Raw genomic sequence first — 24,464 nt, 5'->3', positions numbered from 1 at the left:
TCAAAAGAATGGAGAAATAATGCTTAATGTGGGTACGTAAGATTTAGAGTTTTTTTTTTTTTTTTTTTAATTTTGCTAATCTCACAGCAGTCCTCCTGCCTCAGCCTCCTTGGTGCTGAGACTACAGATGTGCACCACCGTGCCCAGCCAGGCCTCTTTAAACAGTAAGGAAAGGGTAGAATTTGAAGTTTCAGTGTTGACCAAATAACAGTCTTGCACAATTTATAATATAATAATTTTTTAACATCAGATTGTTTTGATTCTTTTTTCTTCCATTAGTTGCAAATGTTAAGAATTTTTTTTTATCATTTCTGTGTATGTTTGTCTCTTTAATGTTTTACCTAGAATCCTGACCTGTGTGTGTCCTCATAAGAGAGTTTTTGGGCAATTAATTACATTATTTTGAGTCAGGGTTTCATCTGTGTAATTCAGGCTAGCCTTGAGTTTATATATTCCCCAGGTGATCTTCCTGTGTCCGCCCCCAAGTGTTGGGATTGCAGGCATGCGTCATCCCACCTGGCAGGCAGTTGAACTCTGAATCCATTTGTTTGTTTTTTTAGACACACTACCTCATCTATGGAAAAGGTTTTCAGACTTGGGAATATTCCCCAGTATATGCTATTCGCTCCTATGCATACCTGTTGCTTCATGCCTGGCCGGCTGCATTTCATGCAAGAATTCTACAAACCAATAAGGTAAGGATAGGCTAACCTGAGTACAATCACAATTGATCAAGAGGTAAGTCTCTGCAACAGTTTTGAGAAGAGAACAAAACAGATGGGAAGCAAAGAGGGGAATTTGTTTTCTTTTTCAACACAGAATCTTGCCATGCTATCCAGGCCGGTCTCAAACTCCTGAGCTCTGGTGACCCTCCCACCCAGTCTCCCTGAATAGCTTAGACTATAGGAATAGGCCATTATGCCCAGCGAAGAGATTTATTTTTTTTTTTAAGAATCATTCATTTATTATTCAATAGACATTAACAGGACAGCATTTATTCAGTAGACATTGTGTTAAGTGACCCAGCCATAAATAATGACCAAGTCTCTGTCTACAGCCCTCTATTAAGTTAATAGAGAATTTCTTTGTCAAACAGAAATCCTTAACTTTGATATAGTCTGATGTAATCAAATCAGTGTCTTCCTCGTATGGTTGGTGGGTTTTAGATCTTTTTTTTTTTTTTTTTTTTTGTCTTTTTCCTTTTTATCGGTACCGGGGATTGAACTCACGCCTGCCTGCTTCCAAGGCAGGCGCTTATGCCGCTGAGCTAAACCTCCAGCCCCGGTTTTAGATCTTTTAAAACAAAATCTTTTGTTTACTACAGATCATAAAGATATTCTTCTGTATTTTCTGCAGTTAGCTTAATAATTTTACCTTTTACTTAGACTTGAAGTTTATTTTTATAAAATGCAAAAAGAACTAACTTTACTTTTTCGCTATGCGATTAAATGAATTTTCTAGCACCATTCATTAAATAATCCATCCTTTTCGTCTGATTTGTAAAGCTACCTGTGTGTTACATCTTACTCTCACGTGTGTATGGCTCTGTTTCCTTTATTCATTATCAGTGGTGTCTTTGTTAAGTAGTAGCATATTGCTTTGATTATTACAGTTTTGTAATATAAATAACTGGTGGATGAATTTCTTGCTTTGTCTTTTATAAGATCTGAATTTTAAAAATCATTTTAGAATTAGTTTTTCTCATACCTAATCTTGCTTTTCATTAGAATTGCATTGAGTTTACATGTAACATATGACAATTAATATCTTTATAGTCTTATATTTACCTAAATGAAATTATATATTTATCTACATGAAAAGTTAGGTTTTCTATTTTTTTAAAAAAAAAATTAAAATATACCCATTTTAATCTTGTGTCTTTGATAGATTAATGCTTAGATTCTTTGTGGTTTTTCTTCTAATTATAAATATTGTCTTGAATTTTTTTTTTTATTATTTATTCATTTATTTTTTGGTCATTTTGAGACAGCATCTCACTCTACAGTTCAGGCTGGTCTTGAGTTCCTTTGTAGCCCAAGCTGGTCTCAAACTTGTAATAATCCTCCTGCCTCAGCCTTCTGAGTGCTGGAATTACAGGTGTGCGCCACCACACCCAGCTTTTTTTTGTGGTTTAGGAAAACATGATGGGTTTTTTAAAAATCTAATATTGAATATATGACTGAATTTCCTAATTAATTCCAGTGGTTTATCAGGTCAATCCCTTGAGTTTTCATCATCTCTCTCTCTCTCTCTCTCTCTCTCTATATATATATATATATATATATATATATATTTTTTTTTTTTTTTCCTTTTGGTACCAGGAATGGAACTTAGACCTCACACTTGCAAAAGCAGGCACTGTGCTGCTGTGCTAAATCCCCAGCCCAATCAGTATATATTTTAGTCCAATTCTTTGTTGCTCTACTTTAGCAAAATGCCTGAGACTGGGTAGTTTGTAAAAAAGAGGTTTTTTGGTTCATGATTCTGGTGACTGACAGGTCCAAACAGCCTGGTGCCAGCATCCTGGAAAAGTTCCCCTGACTGCTTCATATGACAGAGGAGCAGAAAGGGAATTTGCCACATATAGAAAGAGCTTTGTGCAGGAGGACAGGCTGAGACAGCTGTACGCACTTTATAAAAATCAGGATCTAATCCACTCCTGTGAGACTCCCGATTCCTGGAGTGGAGCCCTCAGGACCCAGTGACCTTGCATTAGGTCACATGCCTTCTGAGCTCACCATCTTGGCATCGCCACACTGAGGATCACACTTTCAGCACACGAACGTCTGGGAGATAAAGTATAGCCAAACCATAGCAGTATATATAGTTACTTCCTTTCTATTCCTTATATATTATTTCTTTTGTATGAAGCTGAACTTTTAGTGACTAGGTTGAATATTATAGAGATGGGGGACATGGTTGTCCTGTTCCTAAATACAATTTTTATATAAGTTCACGTTAATTTTCAACTGTCTATGTTTATTTGCACTCTTATTAGATGAAGAGTCCTTAAATGTAGAGATTTTTCTAAAATTATCTGTATTCCTCGTATCACCTGAAATAGTACCTGTGCAATACTACACTCATTGTATTGTGGGTTTTCAGTATGTTTTATTAAATTAATGAATGAATCTGGGATCAGTTCATTAAACTCATTTTGGGATTGTGTTGGTTATAGTGTTGAATACAGTATTTCCAAATTATATGTACTTAAGTTAATCCTGCTATGTATTAAGTAGTGCCTGAGTATTTTGTTGCCTTGTTTGTTTTGAGACAGGAACTGGCATGTGGTCCAAACCAGTCTCGGACTCACTATGTAGCTAAGGTTGGCCTCAAATTTGCCATCTTTGTACTTCAGCTTCTCAAGTACTGGGGTTTTAGGCATGTGCCGCCACACTTGGTCAATTCAGTGCTCAAACGTGATATTCTGTAGTAGGAAGCTATTTAATGTAACTTATTTTTATTTTTTAAGTTGATATCATTAATTATAAAATTGATCATATTATAGAAGTGTGGAAGATAGGTAGGAAGAAAAATCACACTTGTCATAGCTATTCCTATCATTTTATTATATTTCTTTTCAGTCTTTTCATACCTATATAATTCCTACATCTGGAGTTTGAGGTATAATACTGTATCATGCATTTTCACTCAGCATTTTGCAAATAATCACTTTTTGCAACAAGCATTTCTTAAGCAGCCATAATATTTTAAGTGCTAGATCTGGTGGCACATGTGTGTAATCCCAGCAGTCTGGAAGGCTGAAGCAGAGAATCTCAGATTCAAACCCAGTTTGTACAATTTAGTGACTTAGACTTAGCAAGGTCCTATCTCAGAATTTAAAAAATGGCAGGGAATGAAGCTCAGTATGAAGGCCCTGGGTTAAGTACTTAGTATCATACTGAAAAAAAATCTGTGTAATAGTCTATGTAGTAGCATAATTTATTAATAATATGCATATAGTAGGCATTTTGTGGTTTTTAAACAGTATTTGCTAAATATATAGAGCTGTAGTTGACATTTTCATGAGCTCCCCCCACTCCTTCCTCCTAGAGTGACAACAATGGTTATACTAAGCCTGGGGAAATGAAGCTTTGTATGACTTTGATATATACTGTTTTTATACCAGTTTATCTAGTATAGTTTATTGTTGAAAAATGAGAATGGCTTCATCTTTATTAATTTTTTGGGCTCCTACATATAACTTACATTTTCTTCTATATTTTTTTCAGATTCTTGTCTTTTACTTTTTGCGATGTCTTCTGGCTTTTGTGAGCTGTATTTGTGAACTTTACTTTTACAAGTAAGTATAAAAGCATTGGTTTTAAAAGTGCCAGGAAGACACTGAATATACCATAGATCATTTCTCTGATAGGTTGGCAATTAGATATAAGAAACACTTTTCTGATTCCTGGTATTAGATGTGAACTGCAACTTGTTAAAAAATAATCAAAAAGGAATAGTTCTAATTATTGTATTCTTTTTTGAGGTTCATAAATATCATTAATTTTAATTCTGTTGATACATGTCTAATTGATCTTTACTTAGTAGGATTTAGTAGAACCTTATTTTGGGGCATAAAATACAGTATAGGATCATGATTTACGGCTATCTCAGAGTTTGCTGATCGGAAACTCTTCACGAAGTGGGACTCTGTCTGTTTGCGTCCAATTGTCTTTCACAAATGAGCTATAAGTTTTTGTTTGTTTTTGAGACAGTGTCTCACCATGTATGTAGTTCAATCTGGCCTTGAACTCACCTGGTAGCCCAGGCTGGTATCAAAGTCTCAGTGATCCTCCTGCCTCAGCCTTCAGAGTGCTGGGATTACAGGTGTGTGCCACCATACATAGTCTAAGTGATTGAATATTAATGGAACTACGAGGCATTTAAGTGTTCTAGTAATAAAATTAGCTATCTTTTTTATATGGCACCTATCAAACACATTAATAATGCATTAAAGGGGTTTTAGACTTAGTGATCATTGTTAAAAATCTTCCCACAGCTATGTCAGATTAAGTGGCTGGGGATTTAGCTCAGCGGCATAAGCGCCTGCCTTGCAAGCAGGCAGTCGTGAGTTCGATCCCCGGTACCGATAAAAAGGAAAAAGACAAAAAAAAAAAAAAAAATGTCAGATTAAAAAAACAATAACAATTTTGACCTTGACTCTGGTGTACTGGAAACAAACAAACAGAAAACCAGTGGTGCCTTTGACAGCTGTAACTATGTGTTGGCCTGTATGGGTTTGGTCCTGAATTCAAATCACCTACACGATCCCCTTGAACCCCAAGTTGAAGATACTTTAAATTGCTGTGGGTTAGTAGTACCCCAAGTAATTTGTAAAAGTTTCTCTAAAGATCTGAAATCTTAACCCAAATAACAAAGAGTTACCAGAGATAAGGTTCTAATAAGTGAGAAATGATACATGTCAGTCACAAGGTGAGGAATTAATGAAGGAGGGAACGAAGTATTATGAGTGAGAGCCCGTAGAAATATTAGTCAACAAAAAGCTGACCTGCAAAACTCCATTTGTTAGGAGTTATTAAAATAGCAGTATAAAATAAGTATGTTTAATATCTGTAAAGAAGTGGAAGATGGAACTGAAGACATGAAGAAGAAAGTACAAAAATTACCAGGCAGTGGAGCCCTGTATGACCCACACTGTTCTATCATGACTGATCTTAGTTAAATCTGGTTGGTTTGATTGCTGTTTGGTATCGACAGACTTTATTCAAAACTGACATGATTGATAGTATCAGGTCTGAGAGTATAGGCAACTACACTGAAGATGACAAGACTCTACGATGTACATTCTGGTTTGATAACTGCCTGCTTTTGAAGTTATATACTGTGTACAAAGTTGTGTTTTATTAATACTGTTATGTATTGATATATTCAATTATACTATGTCTGATATAGCCAATTCTATTGAAGATAACAAGAGACAACACAGGGACTATGGTAGAACTCCTTGTACAATGGTCTTATATGTCTTTTTCATTTCATGTGTTTATAGGAATATGTTTTGTTTTGTCTTGCTTTGTTTTGTTTCTTCCTCTAATATAGAAAGGATAGAAATACATGTTAAGACTCATGCATGTGTAGAACTATAACCAGTTTACAAGAACTGATCTCATGACACATGATGAAATGAACAAATACTTTGAAGAAAAAGACACTAAAGTACCCAGTGCTGATCCTGGAGTGTCATAATATGACACCCAGCAATAGTATTATTCTTTGTTCAGAGTGAGATTAGCCTGCTTGGGTTTGTTCAATCTCAACATAATTGAAGATATGGATAACTGCATGTATGTTTAAGTGGATAGGATTGATAACCATATTACTAAGTTTTTATTGGATAGTTGAACAGAACTGTTTGCAGTCTCGCTGTTTGAATTCCCACTTTATATGTTCCGCTTTTGTATCTTGAACAACTATTTGTAAGAGGACAGTATGTAAACATTAACTAGTGATTTTTTACTGTTTATTTTTTATTTGAATGTATGTATTATTTCTATCCATTTTCTGTTTTGTTTAGTCTTTCTTTAAATAAAATTTAAAAAAAAAAACAAAAATTACCAGGCAATTTTGAAAAATAATCAGAACTTCTAGAAATGAAAATATTACATACTGATTTCATTTACTGTATATCACTTATAACCATGTTTGTACAATATTGATATTTAAAACTGAAGATATTTTAAATAGCTTATGTACAGTACTACTAACAAGAAAACTACAAGATTAATTTGAAGAAAACTAAGAATTTGGTAGAGACCAAAAAAAAGGAAATACAGAAGAGGTTATGAAACATAAAGTAAAATTGAAGGTTTAATGCATATCTAACCTGATTATAGAAAATTATATATGTAATAAAGATGTAATCATGGAAATAATAGCTGAGAATTTTCCAGAAATGGTTGGAAAAAAGTGATAACCCATAGAAACGTATCCCAAGCTGGATGCATAAAAAGAAATTATCAAGACCGTAAAACACCAGGGACAAAGAAAAAGATCTTAAAAGTTGATAGAGAACTACAAGAATACCTCGCATGAAATATTAGACTGACATATTTTTCAAGAGCCAGAAAACCAGCAAAAACTGAAAAAAAGTACTTTCGAAGTGCTGAGAGAAAATGTCATCTTAAAATTGACCACTGATAAACCATTTTTTAAGATCAAGATAAAGACATTAGAGAAAAAGAAACTAATAAAAAAACCTGAGAGTTTACCAAAATCAGGTAAAGGAGCTTCTAAAAAGTATACTTAGGGGAAAATAAATTTATTTCAGAAGGAAGCTCTGAGATGAAATAAGGGATTTGATCAAGGAAAAACCTAGCACATAGGTATATCTGAACAAATACTGACTAAGCAAAGCAGTAATATCTAAAGATGTTTAACTTGTGGGATTGGGAAAATTAAAAGGAAGTAGAAGGAGTTGATGTATCATTGCCTGTTTCAAAAACGCTGAGGCGCTCACCGTCCATTGTCATGTGTCCCCCGTCTCTTCTGCTAACCACTGCTTAGTACAGTGCAGCTTAGTCCCAGCTACCCTCCCAAGCACTTTTCCATGCATAGAAAAACAGGGAAGTTTTCACAAAAACTTCCTAAAAGTAGGTATAACCCATTATTCTTATTTTACAGATGAGGAATCTGGCAGATTGTGAGTGGACTAGGGTCCCCACTGCTGATAAGTAGCCGAGTCAGAATGTGGACTGCACCCACGTGCGCCTGCAGGCTACCTTCAGTTGGTATAGACATGGTCTTGCCATGTAAAGTAGGTATTTCCTCTTAGGTAGAGAGCTTCTCTCCTGTGTCAGCAATCAGGATATTTGGATTTCATAGGCATATAAAATTGCTACAAACCTGTTAGGATAGTTGTATTTGTGTGTTTGACTTGAACTCTTTGGTGTTGCTTCCTTTGCAGGCGTGCTTTCCCTCTCTGAATTGTCCATCTCTCATATCCACTGTGCAAATTCTGCTTTCTTCTAGGGCTGTGTGTAAGAAGTTCGGGCTGCACGTGAGTCGGATGATGCTAGCCTTCTTGGTGCTCAGCACGGGCATGTTTTGTTCATCGTCTGGTAAGCAGAAGGGTGGGCAGAGGGAGAGCAGGTTCACCTTTGGTTTACAGTTTTTTTGAAGGGAAACACTTGTCCAGGTGTCTCCAGTATTTATGAAACATGTGAATAATTTGCAGAGCACTGTTAACTACATTTTCATGTTTGATCTTTACAGTAATTATGTAGGTGAGAGCGCTGAAATTTAGAAAGGTGAAATCACTTCCTGACAGTCAAATTCACAACGGGTAGCACTGGTAGTTGCTTCCTGTTACCTTCCTGAGTCAGCTGCCCTTTTCTCTTCTCGGCCAGTAGGGGAAAGAACATAATTTTGTTTAAGAAGTTCTTTGTGCCAAAAATACTACTCTTGACAGATCTGTTTTTTGTTGTTGTTGTTTTTGAGACAGGGTCTCTATGCAGTTCAGGCTGGCCTTGAGCTCACTTTGTAGCCCAGGCTGGTCTCAAACTCCCAACGATCCTCCTGCCTCAGCCTCCTGAGTGCTGGGATTACAGGCGTGAGCCACCACCATGCCCGGCTCCACAGATCTGGGTTTTTTTTTTTTTTTTTTTTGGTACCAGTGGATTGAACTCACGACCTTGAGCTTGCCAGGCAGCAAGCACACCACTGAGTTAAATCCCTGGCCCCTCACAGATCTGTTTTATGTACGCTATGTGATATATATTTTAAGGAGGTATGCATGTTCTGTTGGGCATCTTTTTTACAGTTAAGCTTCTTACAATTTAGAAGACTTAGTTGCTGCACCAGAGTATTTGGGTTTTGTGGGCTGAGCCAGGGCAACCTGCTACAAGGTAGTCTGTTCCCAACTCTCCAGAAAAATTATTAGATGTAATTTTTAACTGTAGATTTTTCTTTTATGTTCCAAAATCTAATATACTGTATGTACTGAACATACACTAAAGTAACAATTGGCACAAAATTATACATTTATTTTTTCTTCATGAACTGTACTAAAATTAATGCTCTGGTGAGAGCTCAGGGAACTAGCCTGGAATAACTTTGAGATCTACTGCCCTAAAGGTGTCTGGGCTTTACCCTCAGAGCCGGCAGAAATTCCACAGACCTGTGCTTTTTTGTCCTCTGCACTGGCGGTTGAAATGGACAACACTGGATGGCATCTGTATTATTTAGCACAGTGACCGCAAACCTGTGCATTGCGTGCGTGCCGCAGCCCACTGTTACCATTGAAACCTCTAAAAGGTTTGTCGTTGTTGATTTAACGTATCCAGTGGTACTTCAGTTCATGAGGTTTACTTGTTCTACGGTTTTTGATATGATGGCCACATTCGTGTTTGTGTGGGAAAGATGGCTGAGGTGGTGTTTATCATCCACTGCAGAGTTTGCCAGCAAAAACAAAATTTTCCCAAAGTTTCTGTTTGTGAACAAAGTGTTTGTGAACTGAAGTACCACTGTATCTGTACAAGTTCCCAGGAGTATCTTTAGTATTATAATGTTAGTTGAAGCACAGATAAGTTGGAACAGAGCTTCTGAACCCTTTGCTAAGTTTCTTTTCTTTTTTTTTTTTTAAAAAAAAGCAAAATAGAGCAACCTACTTGTGACCCCTTCTGTCTCTCTCAGACAGAAGCTTTCTTTCTTTCAATAAACATATTCTGCTTTTTTAAAAAAAGCAAAACAGAAAAAAGGATAGAAATTATACAGAATTTTTAAAAAATAGTAAGAAATTAACACTAATTAATATATTCATTTGTTATCTTAGAAGTAGTCGTTTAGGTTTTGCTGAGTTTCTGAAATCTCACTGCCTATTCATTGTAGTTCTTTTGAAGTTGACTTATTTTTTCCCTTGGTGTTAAGAGAAATCAGACCTCTGCAATAGGAGAAGCAGGTCTGTATTTTTGTTCAAAATTACTTGAAATACTTTGATTGTTGGTATTGCAAAGACTGGATTTGCTTAGTCCTCTGCTGTACACCACAAGAAGGTCATGATAGATGTAAATAATTTCAGGCCATGTCAGTGGATCAAGTGTGCGAAGTGATGCTGCTGTTCCATGTTTCCCCGTGGGAAGGCTTTCTAGGGTTCCTGTGCAGTACCCATTATGACCGAGGCTGTCTCAGAGCATCAGAACTTGTTTTTCAGAAGTTGTCAGCAATGGCTCTAAGTCTTTTAAAACGTATTTCCTGCCTGGGATATTCTTGGGCAAACTGGAATTTTTCAAGTTTTGAATTTGAGAGACAGGAGAGGAATGGCATAGTTAGTATTATAAAACCAAGGCCATGTGCTGGTACCTAAACATCAAGAATGAGAAAATAAGAAAAGCATTGAACTTACTATTTTTTTTAAAAAAGAAATATCCCTTTATTGGCTATTTCTAAGAAAGCATTGCCCAAAATATCTGACTGGCTATTGACATTTTGCCGTGTAGGTGAGCTTTTAATACTTGATGCCAGTCTGAGTCTCTTGTCCTCCTTCATCTTTTCATTTTTATTTTTCTTTTTTATGCTTGCAGCCTTCCTTCCTAGTAGCTTCTGTATGTACACTACGCTGATAGCCATGACCGGCTGGTATATGGACAAGATTCCCGTTGCTGTGCTGGGCGTGGCAGCAGGGGCTATCGTTGGCTGGCCGTTCAGTGCAGCTCTTGGGTAAGAAAGTAACACAGTTCATCTCCCATAATCACTAAGCCTGTGGCAGATGTTACTGTTGGACTAAATACATATTGCAGGTAGCACCAAAGTTATAGGAGTTATTGGGACTAGCAAAGGTTCTGGGAAAAGAAAGCACAGTTTTCTTAGTGTTTATTATTATGTTAAGTCACAATAGTGACTTAATCTTCCACTACATATTAGAAACTGCTAAATCCTTTAGAAACTTTACTCCTGAACCTTAAAAGAACTCTGTAAGAGACTGTAATCATTATGATTATAAATAAGAAAATAAACTAAGAGGTTGAATAATTTGTCTTTAAAATTATGCTTGAACTGGATGTGGTGGTGCATACCTGTAAACCTACATAGAGTTTGAGACCAGCCCAAATTACATAGTGAGATTTTTCTCAAAAAAAAAATTTTATGCTTACTTTTTGCCCCTTTTTCTTTTTTGGTCTTTTTGAGACAGGGTCTCACTATGTAGTTCAGGCTGGCCTTCAACACTTTGAGCCCAAGCTGGCCTAGAACTCACTGTGATCCTCCTGCCTCAGCCTTCTCAGTACTGGAATTATCGGTGTGTGACTCCACACCCAGCTTGATTTGCATGCTTTTGATTCTGGTCCTCTGTAACTCTGCAGCTGGTGTTTTCCCCGCACTGCTTCACCCTGTGCTGTGCATTTCCCCAGTCGCCTCGCCGAGAAATACGAGTTTGCTGCAGTCTTTCTCATTTCTTGCCTGTGTCGTTTTTTTTTTTAAAGTTCAATTGTGCCTGTCATTCCTTTTGTAGTCTTTCTTCCACCATGTATATACTTACACTTAACGTCTTGACTATATTAGTAATTTAAAAAATATTTTAGTTTGATATGAAGTTTATTATAGAAGTATTATTTCTGTATTATAAAAAAGTATTAGGGACTTGGAGTGTAGCTCAGTGGTAGAGCATTTGCCTAGTAGGTGTAAGTTTCTGGGTATCATCCCAGTACCACAAGCAAACAAGTACCAGATTTTGCAAGATTAGAAGAATTCTTTAGGTCTGGGGAATATAGCTCAGTGGTCTGGCACCTGCCTGCCAAGTGTGAGGTCCTGAGTTTGGTACCAAAAAAACAAAGAATTCTTTGCTGGGCATATAGCTTAGTGGTAGAGTGCTTATCTGGGTTGCATTCCTAGCATGGCAAAAAACAAAAACAAAAAACCTCCTAATTTTGATTATTTATTTATTTTGCTGGTACTGGGGATTGAACCCAGGGCCTTCACTGCATTTCCAGCCCTTTTTATTTTTTCTTTTGAGACATGATCTCACTAGGTCATTAAATTGCCCAGGCTGCTCTTAAACTTGTGATCCTCCTGCCTCAGCCTCGCAGTGTACTAAGATTACAGGTGTACATCACACAAAAGCCTAATTTTTTTCTTGTCCAACCGAATCCTCACAGATAACCAGTATTAATAATTTTATATATATTTTCCCAGAAATTATCCTTGTGTGCTTTGTGGGTACAAATACATGTGCAGGAGGCTGGGAATTTAGCTCAGTGGCATAAGTGCCTGCCTCGCAAGCAAGCAGTCGTGAGTTCGATCCCGAGTACCAATAAAAAAGAAAAAGACAAAAACAAAAACAAAAACAAATACATGTGCATACATAACTGTATTTTTTAAACAAATAGAATTATCCTATAGATATGTTTATCTTCTCTTATACATAGATTATATCATTCTGTACATCAGTTGTGTAGCGTTCCGTTGTATGCTGATCATAATTTACTTAACCAGTACTTTATTGGTAGACATTTAGTTTCCAGTTTTTTGTTCTTTTTTTGTTTGTTTGTTTTTGTTTTTTAGTCTTACAATACTTCAGCAAACATTTTTGTCAGTTGCATACTTTTGGAAATTTACTATGAGATAAAATTGAAAAAATTTTTTATTTTAAAGAGACTAAAACCAAGCAAAATAAAACAGAATAAAGCCAATCAAAACCAGTGTTAAGTGACACAAGACTTCAAGGCAATAGGAAATCAACAGTGGTTACATAGTGTCTCTTATTGTCCCCAAAATAGGTGCAGATACCTTCAGACATAGTAAAAATCATCATAGAACAGAATAGAACCAGTAAAAACAAAACAATGAATGCATTGAAGACTTCAAAACAAGATAATAGTAAATCCAAAGTGGCTACTATAATATATATTGTTATCTTTGAAGTAGCTGCCTGTGCCATTAGATATAATAAAATCAAATGAGGGGCCAGGAGTTTAGCTCAGTTTCACAAGCACCTGCCTGGCAAGCACTAGGTTGTGAGTTCAGTCCCCAGTACCCCCTCCCACCCCACCAAACCCCAAAACAATCAAACAAACAAAAAATCAAATGAAACAAAACAGAATAAAACCCAAACTAATAAAACAATGAAAATGATACAGGACTTCAACAAGATAATAAGAAATTAACAATGGCTACCACCAGGGCAAGGGATTTAGCACAGTGGCATAAACGCCTGCTTGGCAAGTGCGAGTTCGTGAGTTTAATCCCAACTCCCCCCCCCCCCCCAGTGGCCACCACCTTCAGAAGGAGCTCCCCCCTAGATGCTACATTTCATATTATTCTCTGAATAGATGATCAGACCACCAGCTTTAGACCTGCAAGGTCAGTGAGACCACTAAGCACTACAGGCGTTAAGTCGTATTTTCATCAGTAGCCGCCATCACAGCCTGTGTTTCTCTGTGTAAGCATTGCTTACATAGGGGAGAGGGGATGGCTCTTGTTTCCCAGCCTGTGTGCCCGAAGGGCATCTGGCTTTCCCTTCAGCACGTGGTGCCGATTCGCAGGGAGGGCTTGCTTCTTGGTGACTTCTTGATCTCTTCCCCCACAGTCTGCAAATGGTGCTGACTCATGGGAAATGGCTGGCGTCTGTCTGTCCCACCAGTGGCCTGTACATGGCGCTGATTCACGGGGGATGAGATAAATTTTTACACAGGGAATTATGTTAGAGTAAGCCATTTTAAGTATTCTTTCTTGCTTTTTTAATTCTAGCTTCCCACGTCTAATCCTTTCTTCTATTCTACATACCACCTTTAAATTATGTTCCTCAGTGAACCTTAGCTATTTTCTATACTTCTGCTGTCTCTCATCACTTTTTTTTTTTTTTTGTCTTTTTGTTTTTTTTATCGGTACCGGGGATCAAACTCAAGACCGCATGCTTGCAAGGCAGGTGCTTATGCTGCTGAGCTAAATTCCCAGCCCCTCTCATCACTTTTATAATTCCTATGTCAGTAGATGCAAAATACCTTTTTCTCCTCATACTGGGGACTAAACCCAGTGAGTGCAGAGTTCCATCTCTGATCCTTTTTGCTTTTTAACTGTGAGAAGGGGTGTTGGTTAGTTTCCGAGACTGGCCTCAGACCTGCTATCCTCTTGCCCTAGCCTCCCACGCAGAAGGAATGACAGGCCTATGCCACTGTACCTGGCCGGAAAATACTTCTAAAAGCAAAGAAAGCTTTATGATTTTTTTGTTTTGTTTTTTGAGGCAGAGTTTCACTTGTAGTGTAGGCTGGCCTCAAACTCGCAGTGATCCTCCTGCCGCAGCCTCCTGAGCAATAAGATTACTGCCATATGTAGCACCAGGTCTAGCTGAAAACTTTATGATTGTAAGTGAAAATTTTGACTTCACTCACATTCCTATTGCTTATTATCTATCTCCTCAACTGATTGCCTTCCCCTACATCTGTTTCTCTACCTGTATTTCTTTTTTTGTCTTTTTCCTTTTTTATCGGTACCGGGGATCGAACTCACGACTGCCTGCTTGCAGGCAGGTGCTTATGCCACTGAGCTAAATCCCCAGCCCCTTCTACCTGTATTTCTATACCAATAAATGGTATTGCTGTCTGCTCAGTACTGAACTGAAAACCTTCAAATTACGTGACTCTTTTTCTTTTCACATTGTATTAATTTATTATGGCTTCTAAATTTTTTTCCCTAAGTGTCTTCTTGATCTGTGTTTCTTCACCTTTCCTCTGCCCCTGGATTACAATACAGCCTGCTAAGTGGTCTCCACATCTCCATTCTTAGCCTTGTAAATCTGCTCTGCACTCTGCAGCTGCAGTAGAGTTCTCTAGTCGAGTTCTGCTTGTATCATGTCCCTGTTTTGACTTGTAATGGCTTTTCATTGCTCAGTACCATAAGAGTTGGCAAACCTGCCAGTGAACTAAGTCCAAATATCCTGTTTTTGTATAACCTGAGAATAGTTTTTACTTTTTTATTTTTATTTTTTGTTACTGGGAATCGGACTCACAACCTTATGCTTGCCAGACAGATGCTTATGCCACTAAGTAAATCCCCAGCCCTCCACACACACACACACACACACACACACACACACACACACACACACACACATGTTTTAAAGAGAACAAAGCCCAACAAAACAGAACAAAGCCAATCAAAATTCAGCAGTAAAGTGGTACACAACTTCAATACAGGACACTAGGAAATCAACAATAGCTATCATGCTATATCTTGCTGTCTTCAGAATAGTTGTCCATACCATCAGACAGAGCAAAGTCAAACAAAACAAAGCAAAATAAAACCAATCAAAACATAACATTAAATAAAATGAAACAATAAATTGGAACACAACAAAACAGAACAATACTGCACATTGTTATCTTCAAAACAGTTGTTCAGGTTACCAGATGCAGGAATAAAATGCAACAGTAAAATGGAACAAAACATTTGGTTCAAAAACAAGACATGGGGCTGGGGATTTTTAGCTCAGCTGCATAAGCATTTGCCTGGCAAGCACAAGGTCATGAGTTCGATCCCTGGTTCCACCAAAAAAAAACCCCAAAACGACAACAACAACAAAAAAACAAGACAGGAGGGCTGGGGGTTTAGCTCAGTGGCATAAGTGCCTGCTTGGCAAATGCAAGGTCGTGAGTTCAATCCCCGGTACCAAAAAAAAAAAAAAAAAAAAACAAACAAGACAGGAGGAAATCCCCCACAGCTGAGAGAATGCACATTGCGGTCCTTCAGGTAGACCCCCTGACCCCCAGGCCCAGGCCTGCAGTCAACCAAACAGTCCCCTCCACTGCCACCCTTTCACCCTGAGTCCTCCATATCAGTGGGGAAGGAGGGGGTGCTCTACTGGCTTTTCAGCTCACACACTGGCTGGCTCCCAGGAAGGTGTAGTTTCTCTGGCTGGGCTCTCTCCAATCAGCATGGTGGCGCTTACTTTATTGTATTTCATAAACACTTCATACATATAACCTAAGGATCATCTTATGCAGTAGTTTTAATGATCTTATGCCTGCAACAAAGCTTCATGCTGTTGAATGTTCCAGTTGTGGCATCAGGTCAGCACTCAGGAAGTTTCAGAGCTTGGAGCATTTAGGATCTCAGACTTCTAGATGAAGGATGCTTATCGTTAAGAGTAGCTGCCTTTGATAAATCATCTTTACCCATTGAACAAAACTTTTATTTCTATGTCCCAATTTTTTTTTCCCAAACAATCTGTTGGTGCCTAGAGGAATGCTGTTTTCAAAGATCATTTCTAACTTTGGGTTGTCCTCATGTTTGCCGTTATGTCGCTTCCACTGAACACACTAGGCTGGTGCAGTTACTGCAGACCGAGGGAGCTCCCGGACTCCCTGAACAAGTTTACTCCAGACTCAGTAGTTGGTTATATTCTGTAATTCCATGATTTGGGGGGCAGGTGGCCTATCTTTGTTGGAGAAATCCCTGTGAGGTTCAAGGGATAGTTTATGAGTTTTTAGTTTTTTAAAAAAGTTGTTGAAACCTGGATGTGGTGGTGCATGCCTGTAATTCCAGCACTCAGGAGGCTGAGGCAGGAGTATCACATGTTCAAGATCCGCTTGGGCTACAAAGTGAGCTCAAGACCAGCCTAACTACATAGCAAGACCCTGTCTCAAAAAGCAAAAAGAAAAGAAAAAGAAAAAGATTATTGAAAAACAGTGCACATATACAGAAGAACATTCAACACAGGCCATATCTGGCCTGAGAAGTCTAACATGAATAATGCATGTCAGTCCTTTAAATAAAAAGCTTCTCCTGTGATGTCCAAATCCTCAACCGACTCCAAAGCTCTACATGGTCTTCCTGGCTTTTCCTTCCTCTGCTCCTTTTTGTCAGTTCCTCCATTCTTCCCCTTTTCTGTTTCATCTGCATTCACCTTAACATGTTGAGTTCCACAGGTACCTATGGTGGCACATTTTGATCCTTTTGCCTTCCTTTATTAAATACTTTGTTGCTGATACTGTATTAGACAGTCACGCTGCTTCCTTTTTTGGAGCTTACAGAGTAGAAAAGATAAACACTGAACACTGATGGCTTAGCCAGACATGGCAGGTCAGGGCAGAGGTATCTCAAGTTCAAGGCCAGCCTGGGCAACTTAGCGAGGTATTATCTCAAAATGAGAATCAAACCTAACAAAATAATGCTAAAAATGGGCTGGGGATATATGTAGTTTAGTGTGAAAGCCCTGGTTCAATCCCCACCTCTAGCGTCTCCAAAAATAAAAAAATAAAAAATAAAAAAATCAGTCATTAAGAAATACACATGCTATTGAAATTAGTTGAGAGAAAAAATAAAAGACAATGTTTATACAACATTTAAAGAGTAGAGTGTAGAAGTTCAGGTCGTAAGAACATTTCCAGTGATCACACATGACATTGTCCAATAAATGATGGAGATGATAACCCCTCCAAATTCAGAGCGGGGAGAAGCTGTTTCTGCAGAGACTTCATGGGAATGACAGGAACAGGACTGCCGGTGACATTTGGGTAGACTCTGGGCAGCTGTGTTGGTGAAGGGGAGAATGCTCTGTGACTGCAGCATGGATAGAGGCCTGCCATGCCTTAGAGCTGTGCAAGGTCGCATTGTTCATGCGACAACAGCAGAAGCACCCGCACATGTAACGAGTGTAGTTACTTCGGCAAGACAGCATGGTGAAGGGTAAGGCAAAAATAAAGGCAGGTAGACCTGAGCCCTAGGGGAGTGAATGGAAGGAACAGGAGCCGGGGTGTTACAGATGGCAGGGCAGATGTTTTGTGACTAGTGAAACAGAATGACAGAAGGAAATGAACCCTGTGAAGAGATGTTGGTTCTTGCCGCGAGGAGATTCCAGTGTACCTTAAGTCAGCCTTAATCACTTAGGCTAAGCCTTGAAGGAGCAATAGTGAAATGAGAGAACACATCTGTGCGACTTGTTGGAGGAATGTGGGTAGTAGGAAGAATAATAAATGGTGTTGGAAGGGGATAGTTAAGAATGGAAGTCAGAATTTGTAGTATATTTCTGAAATCCTAGTAAATCTTGGAAAAGAGATCAATATTTACTTGACATGGTAGGTACAGGATAATGGGGGCACATTTGTGTATAATTAATGTATTTTAAATGTCCATTATATAAAATATGTACAAAATAGAATTTGTTTCAGCAGCTGTTTTTATATTTCTTGTACAAATGAGGGTTGCATAGCTTTCTGATGGGTCCTGTGGCATTTTTGAGACAGTGTTCTCGCATGGACTGGTTTTCTTCCCTCTCTGTCACAGGCAGAGATATATTATTGTCAGCATAGGAAAGGAATGTGTGAATCTGACTTGTTCTAAATGTTTTACTTACCTCCCGACTTTTTGTTTCTGTTAATAGCATACCCATTGCCTTTGATTTGCTGGTCATGAGGCACAGGTGGAGGAGTTTCTTTCACTGGTCCCTGGTGTCCCTCATTCTCTTTCTGGTGAGTTTTCTTCTTGCTTTTTTGTTCTCATGTTGTAATGAAAGCTATTTGGGATGTGCAAAAAGGAAACATTAGGAAAAAAAAAGGAAACATTAAGAGTTGGTTTGGTTTTCCATTCTCAGGTTTATCCATTAGCGTCTGAGAGTGTTTCAAGAGAAAAACTTTATGTTTTTTTTTTTTTTTAAATAACATTTCAAAACAAGATAGAGGATAACAGTGGTTAATACATTGCATATTATCATCTGTAGTTACTCAGAGTCCACGATAACTGCATTTAATTGTCTAAACAATATTAGCACAAACCTTTCTTTTCAGTGAACTAAGAGAAATTAGTATATAATTATCTTAATTATCGTAATATGTATTGTGTCTAGTATATATTTCTACATATATATTCTTTCAGCTTCTCACACTAGGGAGGCGATATAATGTTCATACATGTGATCTGGTTTCTTTCACTTATGCCTGTGGTCTCTAGTAAAACTTCACAGTTGCTTTACATTTTCTTTTCTGTTCTAGGTGCCTGTAGTGGTCATTGACAGCTACTATTATGGGAAGTTGGTAATTGCACCACTCAACATTCTTTTGTATAATGTCTTCACTTCTCATGGACCTGATCTTTATGGTAAGGCTTTCCAAATTTTGGCAAGAGCTTGAAATTAGCTTGGATTACTTGTGCTTCATAATTTTAATTTAGTTATCCGATTTTATCACATATAACATTGCTTTGCTGATGATTTTATTTCCCTACTTAAAAAATAGAATGACACATAAATATTGCACAACAGTGGATCTTTAGTCACTTGAAGAGTTCTTCTCAATTAATGTGACACTCAGATGCTGGCTTTGTGCTTATCCTGCTATCTGTTACTAATAGTTTGAAAGTTGGAGTTGAGTGTGCCACAGGTTTTAATGCTGTTCTCTTTTTTCCTGAATTAAATTTTTTCTCTTTTTATTAGAAAACTTATATGATAGCATAGAGAATAAAAACATAAGCCCATGGTTTCCACGTAGGCATTGCTGACCACCAGTGATACAGCAGCTGTGTGAGCCCTCAGGAACGTGTGACGTCATTTTCTGCACATAGATACACTTGATGTCTCTTTTTTTCTCTTTTCTTGTTTCCTCTCTCCATCCCTCTTTCCATCCCTCCTCCTTTTCTTTTTCTTCTAGTCTGGGGATGAACCAAGGGGTGCTGTACCCCTAAACCACATCCCTGGTCCTTTAATTATTTTTCCTTTTTCTGAGACAAGGTCTTGCTGAGTTGTTCAGCCCAGTCTCAAACTTCTGACCCTCCTATATCAGTCTCCCAAGTACCTGGGATTATAGTCCCATGCCACCACACCCGGCTTATTTTATTTTATTTTTTGATTTATAGTACTTCATTATCAGATATTCAGCAGAAAATTTGAAAAATCTGTGGACACAGTAGCAAATAGAGATAGGGGTCAACAAGAGATTGTGAGTAGCTTGGACGGCTTAGGGTTAACAGAAAACAATTCAGTCCAGTGCTTGGTTCAGTTTTATTTGACCCCTGAAGGCATTTGAGTTACTTACAGTTACAGAAAAGTGAGTTAGAGATCTTCCTCATCGGATCTAATCTGATTAGATCAAGTCAGTAAACATTTTATGGACAGTGTTTTTCATTAAATTAAGTATAGTTCTTTAACATTTTAAGAACTTTTTCTTCTTTGGGATAAGGTCTCTCTGTGTAGTTTAGGGTGGTCTTGAGCTTCCTGTGCAGCCCAGGTTGAGTGGAGCTCACAGCGATCCTCCTGCTTTAGCCTCCTCCCTACTGCTGGGATCACAGGAACATGCCACCATGCTGGCAACTGAGGACCTTTAGAGCATCCTGTATATACAGATGTCTTGGCACTGGTATGAAGCTGGTCAATATTTTATCTGTTGCTACCAGTACGTTGCTTTGGTAGCCGTGCCCTCATCTGCCTGGGCTGTACTGCTGAGGAACCGATAGATTGCATTAGGAGCCTTGAAGTTTCCAAGAATTTGGGCAATACAGTATTTCATTTTAGATGGCAGATAATAAGTTAAAATAAGCAGTGCTTTGGTAAATTGGCTTTTCAGATTTTATGCTTAAAGAAAAATTGCTAAATGTGTGAACTTTAAGAGGCTTCTTTATGGTTCCAAGATTACCAAGGAAGTGAGAAAAGGCCCAGTTTTAAACTTTTACCTCTAGATGTCCCCCTTCAGCTAGGAAAAGTTTGCAGCTTTACATTTAATTTACTTGTAAAATTATACTTAATTTAATTTACTTGTAAAATTTTGCTTGACTCTGGAAGACCATTAACAATTTTAAACCAAGCGTGGTAGTGTATGCCTGTAGTTACTCTGGGAGGCTGAGATGAGAGAATTGAAAGTTGTAGCTCCTGTGTCTTGTTTTTCCAAGCATCTGCCTTCCAGTCTTAAATCCTACTCATGTCTCTTTAAAAAAGAGAAAGAAAGAAAGAAAGAAAAGAAAGTTGTAGCCCATTCTGGGCAATAGAGTGCCCAGAATGAGAGCCTATTTCAAAATAAAAAGGGCTGGGGATGTAACTCAGTGCCAAACCCCTGCATTCATTTACTAGTACCAGGAAATCAAAAAGACTTTAGATCTAGATTGCATGGTAAAAATTGATAGGTATGTGCCTTATTAGAACCATATCCATTCTGATAGGTAAATAAATGGACATAATTTGTGTTAATTTTGAAAAAATTGGTGTCTTCGTTTTTCTTTTTTTTTTTTTCCTTTGGTCTTTTGAGGCAGGGTCTCACTGTGCAGTTGAGGCTGGCCTTGGGTTCATTCATAGCCCTCGCTGGTCTCAAACTCATAGCGATCCTCCTGCCTCAACCTCCCGAGTGCTGTGATTGCAGGCATGAACACAGTGCCCAGCACATTTTCTTAAATGGGTTATTGTATATTGCCTTTCTGACTGCATATTTACAAAACCTTTTGTGGGAATGTGTGAAAGTAACATTTTTTTACAGCTTTCTAGATTGATGAGTCTTATAAAGCTAGAAGTAGTAAGGCTGGTGGAGAAAGTGAGGAAGGAAGTAACTGAGATTTGAGTCTATGCTTTAGTTCAGCACTGGGTTGCTCAGCGACGCTGTGGTTAGTTTGGGGACCAGTAGAGTCGTGTCCGTTCTTTCACTGGACGTTGACATTGGCTATTCATTTCCAGCAGTGTTTATTGGGAAAGAGTCTGTAGGACTCTTTCCTGCCTACTTTGATAACGTGGAATTGCTTTAGATTTTGCTGTTTTGGATGTGGAGAAGGTTCTGTCATTATCTAGTGGTAGCAAAAATTTTTGTTGGAACTGTAAGATTTGTCACACTGGCGTGAACAGGATTGATGCAATGCTGAAGTCACCCAGCCTTAAGGAAGTTGTTTCTTCATAATGGACTTCTGGGCTTTTACCTCATCTTTGAATTTGACAAATTTCAAGGGTGTGGAGTGGGTCTGGGTGCCATTCTTTTAAAAAATTCCTTCATGTTTTAGCAGGGCTGCAGGGAAATATTTCTTCACCTTGGGAGAAGGAATGTCCTACATGTTCTTAGTTTATAGTAAAGATTTGTCAAGAATGAATGAATGAATTTTGGGTATGTATCAGGGTATATTAGTATCTTTACTATCATATCTAACAGCTACTTTTGTTAGATCTGTTCTGATGCTGGCTTGGAGTTTTCTTAATACCATCTTAATAGATGTAAAATACTTTTTTTAAAGAAGTACTTTATAATTGTCAGTTTATTCAGTAAATATCAAAGATCCATCTTTTATACATGCTTTGATGCTGTAAGGTTGTTAGCGGCGAGACAGCAGGCCCTTTGTTGAGAGCACCAGCTCTTTAACGTGCTTGTTTGACACTGCTTCGCGTCATTTCAGCTGAGTTTCCTGCTTCCTCATCTCTCATTGACTGTGGTAGACCTCCTTTATTTAACAATTAAAAATGCATTGTACTAATAGTATTTACGTACATCCTGTAAGTGTTTTTTTCTCTTAAGAACATAATAAACTTACACACATTTTTTAATAAGTGGATAGACTAGTTAAAGAAACAAATAAATCGCCTGTGAGGACTTGCTTTGTGTCCTTGTAGGACATGGTATCTCATGAGGTTCCAGACCGTAAGTAGTTACAGTGTGGTGTGCTGTGCTGCAGTGAGAAGGCAGACGGGACCTCAGGGGGCAGTCCCTCTGGTGGTGCCGTGACAGGTGTGGTTCTGAGATACCTTGAAAGGAAGAGTAGGAGTTTGCCTAGTAGATGCTGTGGTGGAGGCATTTCATACAGATGGGGTGTCAAATATAGGAGCTGTGAGGAAAAAAAGATCAAATACTGAGTTCTGTTTAAAACAGTAGTATTTTTATCCAGGTGCAATAGCACATGCTTATATTTGCAGTACTCCTGGAGGCTGAGGCAGGAGGATCACCGTGAGTTCAAGGCCAGCATGGGCTACATAGTGAGTTCAAGACCAACCTAAATTACATAGCAAGACTCTATCTCAGAAAAAGCCAGCCTCCCTGCGAAAGTACTCCCTACCTCACCCCCCAAAAAGCTCTAATATTTTTGTAGCATTGACTGAATTTTGGGGGAGAAACTCCTCAGGCACAAGCAAGATGGTTTAGTCCATTGTGATGGTAATCATATAAATATTTTTTACTTTTGGCCTGGAACTCATGGTGACCTCCTGCTTCAGCTTCCTCTAGTGCTGGTTTTATGGGCATGTACCCCTGGGGCCATTTCTGGTTTGCAAAGGGGCTTGTCTGTACTTTCTTGGGTACATAGCGTGTACTGACAAATTCCTGGCGTGGGCTGACTCCTTCCTTTTGAAGCCAAGGGAAAGACAAGGACTACTTCATGGATATTGTTGTATCTTCTGTTTATTGAATGCCTGTTATGTGCCAGCAGCTTTATGCATACTGCCTCCTTTTCTCAACAGTTTCACAAATAGGCATTGTTTGTCCTTGTTCCCAGGTGTGTGGGAAATACACTGACACCTAGTTAAACACCTGTCAGGAATGGCTCAGAGTCCAGGGTTTCTGATTCCTAAGCCTGGGTTCTTTCCGATGAAAAATACTCTTAGCGAAGCCCTGTGATCTGGTTGTTGAGACTCTGGAGGACAAGCTTGCAAAGCAGGAGAATGAGTTTGAGAGTAAAACCCGGTAAGAGGTTGCACCTTTGAAGGTCCGTGCATTTGGCCTTTTGGCTTGAAGGATGGTCAGGAGGGCTTGGCTACCAGAGAGACATGCACGCAGATGGCCTGTTCAGCACTGCCCCTGACCCTAGTTGAAGAAAAGAGTGGACGAAGTAAAGAATACTTGGCACGTACGAAATTTAGAGTGTTTAGAATAAATTACAGCGTCATGGGCAAAACATCTTTGTGGCATCAAAAGTCAACATGAAGTTTAACATCACAGAAAAGGAGGCGATTGCTTTTGGCAGCAGTTCTCAGATGTTGATATTAACGGCTACTTTTTATCTGTGAGTGAGTAGTGGTGTTCTCTGGTGAGCCCATGAACCTGGGGAAGGCATGGGACGGCACTTGGAACGTTCAGCTGGATGTGGTGGTGCACACCTGTGACCCCAGCTCTCTAGAAACTAAGGCAGGAAGATCCAAAGTTTGAGTCCAGCTGGAGAGTTTAGTCATTTAACAACACTGTCTCAAAATAAAAATATAAAGGGCTGGGGATGTAGCTCAGTGGTAGAGCACTCTGTGTCCAATGATCAGGACTGAAAAAAAAAGAAAAAAGTAAAGAAGAGGGATGGAGGAGAAAGAGAAAGGAAAAAAAAAAAAAAGGAAAGGAAAGAGGAGAGAAGAAAAGAAAAAGCACTTCCCTCAAATGAACAGGGCTTCTACTCAAGTGTGCCACACTGCGGCTTAGGACAGGGCTTCATAGTCTGTGTGTTTTACCCAGCATCTGTCAGGTCACTGGACGGGAAGGCAGAAGTGAATACCTTTTGTTAGAAGGCTTTTGGGTTTCCATTGAGAGCCGTGGAGGGTAAATCCCCAGTGGAGTCTTAAGGAGGCCTGCTTAGAGTTGACTGCA

The 24,464-nt window shown here is 38.6% G+C and overlaps 1 protein-coding gene across 4 annotated transcripts in view; it reads left to right on the top strand.

Moving 5' to 3' along the window:
• Window positions 1-24,464, top strand: part of Alg9 (ALG9 alpha-1,2-mannosyltransferase) — a 91,920-nt gene that overhangs the window by 1,555 nt on the left and 65,901 nt on the right. For all 4 annotated transcript variants that reach the window (XM_063255742.1, XM_013155593.3, XM_063255744.1 and 1 more), the window contains exons 3-8: window positions 561-695; window positions 4,233-4,303; window positions 7,993-8,081; window positions 10,542-10,677; window positions 18,332-18,419; window positions 18,939-19,044. In XM_063255742.1, coding sequence (XP_063111812.1) covers window positions 561-695; window positions 4,233-4,303; window positions 7,993-8,081; window positions 10,542-10,677; window positions 18,332-18,419; window positions 18,939-19,044 — 625 coding nt within the window. The remainder of the gene's footprint in view (window positions 1-560; window positions 696-4,232; window positions 4,304-7,992; window positions 8,082-10,541; window positions 10,678-18,331; window positions 18,420-18,938; window positions 19,045-24,464) is intronic.

This window comes from Cavia porcellus, unplaced genomic scaffold (genome assembly GCF_034190915.1).
Source record: "Cavia porcellus strain 051 isolate PalLab524CR breed Dunkin Hartley unplaced genomic scaffold, mCavPor4.1 scaffold_9, whole genome shotgun sequence".
NCBI classification, from domain to species: domain Eukaryota; kingdom Metazoa; phylum Chordata; class Mammalia; order Rodentia; family Caviidae; genus Cavia; species Cavia porcellus.
Note: the sequence above shows the minus strand (reverse complement) of the source record. Positions and strands in the feature narration are given on the sequence as shown.